Source organism: Nannospalax galili, unplaced genomic scaffold, assembly GCF_000622305.1.
Source record: "Nannospalax galili isolate Female #2095 unplaced genomic scaffold, S.galili_v1.0 scaffold2126, whole genome shotgun sequence".
In the NCBI taxonomy this organism is placed as follows: Eukaryota; Metazoa; Chordata; class Mammalia; order Rodentia; family Spalacidae; genus Nannospalax; species Nannospalax galili.
Window position 1 is genome coordinate 220,727 of NW_008354079.1, and position 10,175 is coordinate 230,901.

The 10,175-nt window shown below is 40.4% G+C and overlaps 1 protein-coding gene across 10 annotated transcripts in view; it reads right to left on the reverse strand.

Annotated features, from left to right (window-relative positions):
* Positions 1–415: 415 nt before the first annotated feature.
* The window catches only part of Dsn1 (DSN1 component of MIS12 kinetochore complex), a 23,152-nt gene continuing 13,392 nt past the window's right edge, over positions 416–10,175 (reverse strand). For all 10 annotated transcript variants that reach the window (XM_029555053.1, XM_029555050.1, XM_017802722.2 and 7 more), the window contains 6 exons: positions 8,668–8,755; positions 7,471–7,530; positions 6,999–7,076; positions 3,670–3,817; positions 2,771–2,858; positions 416–1,868 (listed from right to left, as the gene is read on the reverse strand). In XM_029555053.1, coding sequence (XP_029410913.1) covers positions 1,786–1,868; positions 2,771–2,858; positions 3,670–3,817; positions 6,999–7,076; positions 7,471–7,530; positions 8,668–8,755 — 545 coding nt within the window. In that variant the 3' untranslated portion in view covers positions 416–1,785. The remainder of the gene's footprint in view (positions 1,869–2,770; positions 2,859–3,669; positions 3,818–6,998; positions 7,077–7,470; positions 7,531–8,667; positions 8,756–10,175) is intronic.

Here is a 10,175-nt window from a genome sequence, read left to right on the forward strand (position 1 = left end):
TGGAACTCACTATATAGACCAGGCTGGCCTCGAACTCACAAAGATCCTCCTGCCTCTGCCTCCCAAGTGCTAGGATTAAAGGCGTGCGCCACCGTACCCAGCTGATTCAACTTTTTAATCAAAGATGTTTATGTGTAATGTATGTCTGTGCACATTGAGTCCAGCAGGGGTCCACAGAGGCCAGAGACATCAGATTCCCCACTAAAGCTGGAGTTACAGGCAATTATTGTGAGCCACCTGATGTGGGTACTAGGAATTGAACTCTGGTTCTCTGCAAGAACAGGATGCACTCTTAACCAAACCACTGAGCCAGCCCAGACACAACAATTTAAAGAACACAAAATGTACAAGTAGTCTCCGTTGACCTAAAACTTGCTATGTAGCCAATGTACAGGACATAATCTCTCTCAAGGGCTTATCAGTCTACTATTTTATTAACACTAAGCATCACTGCTAAAGGATATTCTCTTAGGGAAAATGGAATAAACAAATGCAACCAAACATTTTAAGAACAGTAATAATGTCATTCATCAGGCACAATTCCCAGACCAATTTAAGTAAAGGAAACCTAATATTAAGCAGTCTTTTATTATATGAGTTATGTTCATTTGTTAACATTTACTGAGTGCCAAACGGGCTCAAGTTCACCCTCCACTACCTATGTGTCCTTGGTTAAATTATTAAGTACCTCCAATGCCCGAGTTCCTCATCTATAAATTAAAAAAAAAAAAATCAAAAACCAAAACCAAGAAGCTATCTCATAATGTTGTGATAAGCACTAAGAATGCTTAAAACTCAGGAAATATTACTCTGAGACAGGTCTCATCAGGTCCACACTGGCCTGTAACTTGCTATTGTAGCCAAGGATAGCCTTCAACTCCTGATCTTTTTGTCTCTAGTTCTCAAGTGCTGGAATCCTAAGTAGTTTTTTTGTTTTGTTTTATGTTTTTAAATGTTCTAGCCTTTTTAGCTGTTGAAGACACCAAACATTTCTTACTCCCAAGTTTGAATAAACACTTAAAAACAAAACATGGAGTAGAATGTATTAAATTGGAGGAAGGCATAATCACCTTTGAAGACAGGCAATCTATCCTGTTGACAGAGCAAACTGATGAGATCTCATCAGTTTGTTTTCCCTCTCCTTGGGAGTAAGAAGGAGAAAATTATATAATCTGAACCCTTTTGCTATGAAATTAAGACTACAGGAGGTCAATTCGATATTAAAAACTGAAGCACACTACTATCAGGACACAGAAAATGAGTAGTATTTTCTTCACAAAAATGGACATTTTGTGAAGTAATGTATATATCCCCATAACACAAACAACACTCAGTGCTCAGTTTCAGAGCCACACAGAAAACTAGTTTCATGCTTTTCTGACAAGAACCCAACTTGGCTCCTAAAATTTTCATTAAATTTGGTCCCAAATGACTTTGGGTTGTTTTAAAACTTGAAAAAGTCTTCATGGGATGAAGATTTCTGACCATGAAGTCTATTTAAAAGAATCATCTACTGGTTCTGAAGGCCATTTCAAGCATCTTGCACACTGCTGGAAAAAGTGAAGTGTCTCTAACAACATTTTTCTGGGTGCATAAATAAATGCTATCACTTAGAAAACAGCTAAAGTGCTCTGTAGTCAGCTAGTTATCCCGAAGGACAAGAGCAAAGAACTTCCCAGCTGAGACTGCTGTGAAGTCACCATGTGCTGAGGCATGCTTCCGAGTCCTCTCCTCTGGCATTTTGTGGCAGAAATTATGAGTAGGTCACTGACAATATACTGATCACTATGTGCTAGATGAGTACGGCAGGTGAAGTTTCAGCAGTTTCCGAGCAGGTGAAGAATCTACTTGCTCCATGCTACTTTTCTCTGCAAAGAAAAGGAGTCAAAAAGTAAGTTTCTATTCAACTCACATCAAATATACGGGAAACATGGGAAACAATGTGTGGACACTGCAAGACAGTGAAGGGTATTACAATGTCAAAAGTCTTTGTTATTTGCTCAAGGGGATGGCAGCCTAGTAGGAAAGCCAGGCACCACCACAACCACAATACAATGTGATACATAAGAAAATGAAGGCATGCATAGCAAATCAATTAGAGCTGGGGACTGGAAAGGTGGCTTAGTGGTTGGGAGCACTGGTTGTTCTTGCAGAAGACTGGGGTTCCATTCCCTGCACCCACATAGTGGCTAACTCTGTTTGCAACCCCAGTTCTAGGGGAATCCACCACCCTCTGCTGGCTTCCATGAGCACTGCATGGCACATGTGCGCTTACATACATGCAGGGAATACACTCAAACACATAAAATAAAAATAATAAATATAATATTTTTTAAAAGTTAAGGCTGGGCCGGACATGGTGGCGCACGCCTTTAATCCCAGCACTCGGGAGGCAGAGGCAGGCAGATCTCTGTGAGTTCAAGACCAGCCTGGTCTACATAGTAAGTTCCAGGGCAGCTGGGGCTAGAGGGAGACCCTGTCTCAAAAAGACCAAAAAAATAAAACAAAACAAAAGTTAAGGCTAGAGGAAGCTAGGAAAAACCATGGAAGAGTAACAACAGTGTTACTCCATACATTCTTGAAAATGGAAGGTTAAAGACAGTGGGTATTTTCATGGGACACTTATGTAAAATTTACACGAGAAATTTTTCATCACATTTGACTTATTGTGGGGAGAAAAACAAGTCTAACAGTAAAGACCTGATAAGACAGTGTTCCAAGTGATAACAGATACAGAACAGCATAAACTCTGGTCTCAAGTGACACTTACCAAGTTGTACTGAGACCTTCTGGAGGCACTGAGTACTTTCATCCATAAAGGCATGCAGCTGCTTCACAGATCCTTGCAGCTCATCCATCTGCAGATAAAGGTCAGTGTGAGCTGCAGGACTCCAGAGTTTCTTTGATGCTCCCCACAATGTCAGCAAGCTCTTGTTCAGGAGCTTTAGGCCTGCTGTTCTTTCAGCCTGGAATGCTCCTGCCAGACAGTCTCTGTTGCACCCACTGAAACACATCCCACTTTTCTCCAGCTGGTTCTATGTCCCAGGACACTGACCCCCATACCTCTCCCAACATGATGTCAGGTCCTCTAGCTTTTGGTTGGGTGTGACCACAAGATACTATAGCCACTGTACGTAGACTAGCAACCCATTGCCCTCCCTGTATTCCCTATTCCCTTTACTCTGCTTCATTAGCACTTAACAATGTCTACTTGCTTTTTTAACTTTCCATGTTTTCCCAAGGTAGAGGCTAATGTCTTTATTACACAGGCCTTCTGATTTCCAATCTTGAGTGTCCCCCTCAGTCTTACACTTTACTTGGTTTCTAATCAACGACTAGTTCACTAGCAATTTACTAATTTCCTAGTCATTTAGGTCACGGGAGTGTGACCTTAGGGGCTCTTAGGATGCTGGCCTTTCTGCTCTCTTCTCTCTGACACCCAGCATCATGATGGGAGCAGTCTTTTCTGCTACATGGCACTACCACAAGGCACTGTAGAGTCACAATCAACAGAGTCTAAATAACCATGGAATGAAACCTCCGAAACTAGAAATAATCCATTCCTCCTTATAAGTTACTTCAGGTATTTTGTTACATAATGCAAAAGGTAAGAAAGATGGCAGGGCTATAAAGCTGCATAGTCAGCTAAACAAACCTGAAGCAACTTACCACCAACTCCACACAATCAAAGACTTTGTTCTGGTTCTGTAATATTTTCTGATAGTCAGGCTTTGTGTTAAGAATGTCTTTCTGGGAAGACCCAAGAAATGTTGTAGGATCCACTTTGACTTCAGTGATTTTGGTTTCAGCTGTCTCTCTAAAAATAAAACAAAACAAAACAAAACAAAAAAGCTTTCTACGATCATTTTCTGGAAAAGATATAAATTATCTTTGTGAAAAACTTCCTATAAGACTGAATCAATTATTTCCCAGGGTACTATATATGCTAGTCAAGTACTTAGTATTAGATAACACACCCTGTTCCTGGTACAGGTTCTTTTTATTTGTTTGGTTAGGTTTTTTGAGTCAGGGTCTCCCTGTAGCCCCAGCTGGCCTACGACTGACTATGTAGACCAGGCTGACCTAGATTGCACAGACACCTGCCTGCCTCCCCGAGATTAAAAGTGTGTGCCACCACACCCTGCTTGGTACAGGCTCATTCAGCAGGTAAAGATGCCTGCCATCAAGCCTGACAACCTGAGCTTGATTCCTGGGACCCACATGGTAGAACAAGAGATCCAACGAGCAAGTTGATCTCTGACCTCCATGCCCATGCTGTAGCATTAGCACACATGTGCAGATACACATGTGCACACACACATAAACACACAATAAAGAAATTTAATAAAAAAAATTTTTTTAACGAATTAAAAAATAGGGACTGGAGAAATGGCTCAGCAATTAAGAGGACTGGGTGCTCTTGCAGAGGATCTGGGTTTGGTTCCCAAGGAGGCTAACAACTGCCTATAACTCCAGTTCCAGGGAGGTTTCAAAGCCCTCTTCTGGCCTCTGGAGGCATTAGTCACGTATGATGCACATACACACATGCACGCAGAACACTCATACCCAAAATTAAAAAAAATAATAATAAATAAAGAATTCAAAATGCAAATAAATATAAAAGAATGGACTGAGCCGGGCGTGGTGGCGCACGCCTGTAGTACCAACACTTGGAAGGCAGAGGCAGGCAGATCTCTGTGAGTTCAAGGCCAGCATCTAAATAGTGAGTTCCAGGACAGCTGGGGCTACAAGGAGACCCTGTCTCAAATAAAAAAAAAAAAAAGACCAAAACAAACAAACAAAAAACTAACCAACCAAACAAACAAGAATGGATTGAAGAGATGGTTCAATGGGTAAAGGTGCTTGCCACCACACCCCACAACATGACTCAATCCCCAGGATCTACATGGTGAAAGGAAAGAACTGACTACAATACCAAGTCCCCTCTGACCTCCACATGTGCATTGTGGTATGTGTATACACAGACACAGACACAGACACACACAGACACACAAAAATAAGTGTAACAACAACAAAAATACCAAATAATAAAAAACAAGAGGTTCTGAAACAATTATACACACCACTGGGTTCTAGAAAATATTGGGAGCTTCAGATCACTTGATTCCACCTAACAGTAAGTACATAAAAAGGACTATGCCTATGGTGGAGTGAAGCCCAAACTTGCTATTCTAAAGTCAACATCTATGATCATTTACCAAGGGTAGGGGCTGGGAAGATGGCTCAGTGGTTTAGAGCACTGGCTGCTCTTGCAGAGGGCCCAAGTTCGATTCCCAGTGTGATAACAACTGTCTGTAACTCCAGTTCTAGGGGAGCCGATGCTCTTCTGACCTCCATGGGCACTGCATGACACAAGTACACTTACATACATACAGCAATAAACTCATATACATAAAATTTAAAAATAAATTTAAAAAAATTAAAAAAAAAGTGTTTATCATGAAAGCCTAATGAACTGAGTTTGATCACCAGATCCCACAGTGGAAAGAGAGAACTCCCAAAGGTTGTCCTCTGACCTTCATATGAAAGCTGTGGTCTGCATACCCATGTGTTCCCTCTCTCTCGCTCTCTCTTCCTCTCTCTCCTTCCTCAACAATAAATAAAATAAAAACATAAAATAAAAAAAAAAATCTGACATACTTCCGTTATCTAAAAAGTGACAGAAGAAGGAGACTTCATGAAAACTGATGATGACCTTCTCATAACAAAAATTTACCAAATGTTTCTTAGGTGCTACACATGGCTAGTGACTTTCCATTTAAGTACATTTAATTGTCATAAAAACCCAGTGAGCTAGACTAATATTATCCCCAATTTCAAGTGAGTAACTTCAGCGTCTAAGAGATAAGTGATTTGCCCAAAGTCATAAAACTAAAAAGTAAGTGGCTAGGATCTTAAGAATCACTCTGCTTCCAGAAACAATCCTCTTCAACTACCTTTGCAACAGAAGTTTTTATTCTTAAACTGTCACCTTATACATTATCCATCTTCATAAACAGAATATATATGGAATAAAGTAACTGATTCAAAAGCCTCTTTCTACTAAATTGGGGTTTCAGCTAACATTTTATAGTTGGGTTTAAAGGTAGGATTTGGTTGGGTAAGAAAAAGCTTTAAAATACCAGCTGAATGGCTGTGGTGGTATACACTTATAACCCCAGCACTTGGGAAGCTGAGGTAGGAGGACTGTGAACTTGAGGCCAGCTTGAGATGCCTAGTGAGAACACAGCTTAAATTAACAAGAAAACCAGTTCATATGCTCAACTAAACCAAAATCTAGTACTTTCCCATCTTCCTCCTTCAAGATCTAAACAAAGATCCCCCCTTTGCACTTGACACCTCTGCTACCATTCCCTTTATGTTCTTACAAGGTCCCAGCAGGGCATGCTCCCATATCTGCAGCTCAAAGGCCATTGTTCTTGGCACAGTGCCAGGTGACCAGGTGCAAGGCAGCTAGCTGCATGCCCACCTCCCTAGGGACTGTGAACAGTAGCCAAGAACACAGCACAGAAGCGATTCTGACTTAGGACTGAAAACAGTGACACCCATTAGCCCTCCTTTGTCCTTTCCTCTCTACTTATGGTCAAAGAAAACTACTATATACTTTTTTTTTTTTTAATTATCTTCATTTTATGTGTATGTGTGAATTGCCTGCATGTAGGTAAGTGCACCCGTGTCGTGCAATGCCTGAGGAAGTCTGAAGAGGCTGTCGGATCCCCTGGGGCTGGAGTTACAGACAGTTGTTAGCTGCCATGTGGGTGCTGGGATTTGAACGTGGGTCTTCTGCAAGAAGTCAGTGTTCTTAACTGCTGAGCCATCTCTCCAGCCCCCTAGTATATACTTTCTAGACTCTTGATAACTTGACTGAATTGAGAATAGATTCATCATTCAGTTCATATTAATGGATCTGAACTAAACACAAATCAAACTCCACAAAGCAAAAAGACAGGTGCTTATTTCCAGTTCTCAGACCTAACCTGTGCATCTCTTCTGGTGGAGCCTCCTTCTGGTAGCGAAGTAAAAGCTCATCCCAAGCATGACATTCTAAATTAAACCTGCGGAATTTAGGAGGGAAAAATCAGTTAACTTGGTCTTGTCCTTCATCTCTCGGGACAACAATAAGTACTTCAAACATATAATCTGATTATAAAATGTGCATTACAAGGTCATTAAAGGATTAGAAAGTTCAACTGATTCAGAGGATATCAGTTTAATCAAGTCATGCAAGCTGTTAGAATCAAATTAACATCTTTGTTCTCTGGACTCCGTCCTAGGAAACTGGCCATTGGTGCTGGCCATGAGCTCTTATCAACAGCCTTCTGACTTCTAGAGCTGATGCACTACTACACCATGTTTACCAGGCACTAGTGCCAGGTTTGGTTATGTTTCCCAGATAGAGAACAAATTTCAGTTTTCCAACAACTTTGCTGGAAACTCATTTTCACTCACTTTGTCATATATTCCTTCATCTCAGCCACTGATGTTTCCAGAGAAAAATCTGGTACTTTTCTGGAATACAGATAATATTGAGATCAATATGAATCCTTCAACAAACACTTGCTTTTAATATGACTTACATAATTTTAGTGGCAAAAAGATACTCATAAATTTATTTTGAGGGGGGAGGGAATTTTTTTGAGGCAGGGTCTCCCTGTACCCCCAGCTGGCCTGGAACTCACTATGTAGACCAGGCTCGCCTTCAACTCACAGAGATCTGCCTGCCTCTGCCTCCCAAGTGCTGGGATTAAAGACATGCACCACCACACCTGGCTAAGATACTCATAAATTTTTATCTTTCAACAAATATTTATTCTTGGACTTAATTTCCACTTTGCACTACTAATAGCTAAATGGTTTTTTTTTGTTTGCTTGTTTGTTTTTTTGTCTTTTTGAAGCAGGGTCTCCTTGTAACCCCAGCTGTCCTGGAACTCACTATGTAGACCAGGCTGGCCTTGAATTCACAGAGATCCGCCTGCCTCTGCCTCCCAAGTGCTGGGACTACAGGCATGCACCACCACACCTGGCAGCTAAATGGTTTTTTAAAGCCTATTTCTCTCATCAATCCCAATGCACACCATGGTAATTAACCTTTTTAAACAGTCCTTTACTTCTTCTCACCTTGCTTCAAAACTGTAACTCTACTGCAAACAACTCTACTTAAAGCTTTCTCTGTTCCAATTCTCAACTCAGCCAGATGACTAATTCTAGTAGAAAAGAAGCAGGCACTGATATGCCAAAACATTGCAGATATTCCTGGTTTTCTACATGGAAAAGGCAGATTCATGGTACACACAATCTTGCTTCTCCACTGAGGCCTATATCACAAAGATGCAGCAGCCTGTACTTAAGTATACCACATTAAGAGATGCTTTGTGAGCTAAAATATTTCATTTCCTAGCAGGGCATGGTGGTGCACGCCTTTGATCACAACCTTTGTGAGGCAGAGGCAGGGCAATCTTTGTGAGACTGAGGCCAACCTGGTCTACATAGTGAGTTCCAGGCCAGCAGGGGCTACAAGGAGACCCTGTCTCAAGAAAAGAAAACAAAAGAGCATGATGGTATATAAGACACTGGAAAATATTTACTGTGCAAAGAGCTCAAGTTTTAATTCAGTTATAATAAAGGACAGAAGGGAACTGCTCTTACTCTTTTGAGTCTTCAAAACATTTTTGTAGAGTTCCATCACTTTCAAGTTTGTCTGTAAAATGTTTCAATTCTTCAGAAAGAGAAGAGGCTATAGAAGAGAAATTTATGTTAGAAAATGAAAATAATAAATTTTCACAATGAGCAGATGACAAAGATACTTAAGGTGCTCCTGAGTCTAGGGTCCCCTACCCTATTCCAGCTCTCACAGTCACCCAAAAGAGTAGTTTAAGTATGCAAAGATTTTATCCTTGGGGTTGGGGATTTAGCTCAATGAAAGAGAGCTTGCCTAGTAAGTTCAAGGTCCTGAGTTTGGTACCCAGCACTGACTGAGGGGAAATAAAAATACAAAAGAAGAATTTATCCCTTTCCTCTGGTAGACAGCTAAATGGAAGGCAACTCTTCTTTATGACTTTCATAGAAAAAGTAGTTAAACATGTAGGTCTACAATGTTTCATTTTTTTCAAGAGATGTGAACTTCTGTCACTGAAAAGAAAGTATGATAGAAGTCAGACAACAGGCAAAAATGTAGTAAGGAGCTGAAGAGATGAACAGGTAGTAAGAGCACCTGCTGCTCTTGCAGAGGGCCCAGGCTCAGGTCACAGAACCCACATGGCAGCTCACAACCGTCTGTAATGCAAACTCCAAAACCCTCTTCTGAATTCTATGGGTACCAGGCATACCCATGGTGCACATATATAGATGCAGGCCAAAGTTATACACGTAAGTAAAAATAAATAAATCTTTAAAATTAAATCTAAAAATTATGAGGATCCAAGGAAAAATAGAACCCCATTAGACTTAAAAGCCTAATATTACATTCAGGCAAAGAATGTAGTTAATTATCAAAATAATCTCAGCATATCTACTCTAACGATGGTATAATTCTGAGGTAAAAATATTTTACCTTGTCAGCAGATGTAAGTTTATATGTTTTCTAGGTATTTTAAATGGGCAATTTTGATTATTTTTGATCCTGGATGACTGTGTAGTTACACTAGTGGAAAAGACACCCTATAAGGTTGAAAATTTGATTCTTCAGAAAAAATATATGTAATTTATGTCACAGACGAATAGCTAATTCCTTATTACATAGAATTTGGGTTTGTTTGTTTTTTCCTTCTTTTTTGGTCTTTTTGAGATAGGGTCTCCTTGTAGGCTCAGCCTTGTAGGCTTTCCTTGAACTCGCTATGTAGACAAGGCTGGCCTTGAACTCACAGAGATTCACCTGCCTCTGCCTCCCGAGTGCTAGGGTCAAAGGCGTGTGCCACTATACCCAGCTATATTACATAGACTTTGAATCAATACAAAAGACAAACATTGCAGCTAAGGACCTGAACAGAGAGTTCGCAAAAGAAGTAAAGATGGTTATGAAACATCTTAAAAGATGTTCAACATCACTAATAATTAGGGAAATACAAATTAAAACCACTTTAAGATTTCATCTTACCTCAGTCAGACTGCCTAAGATCAAGAGAACAAATGATACCAAATGTTGGAGAGGATGTGGG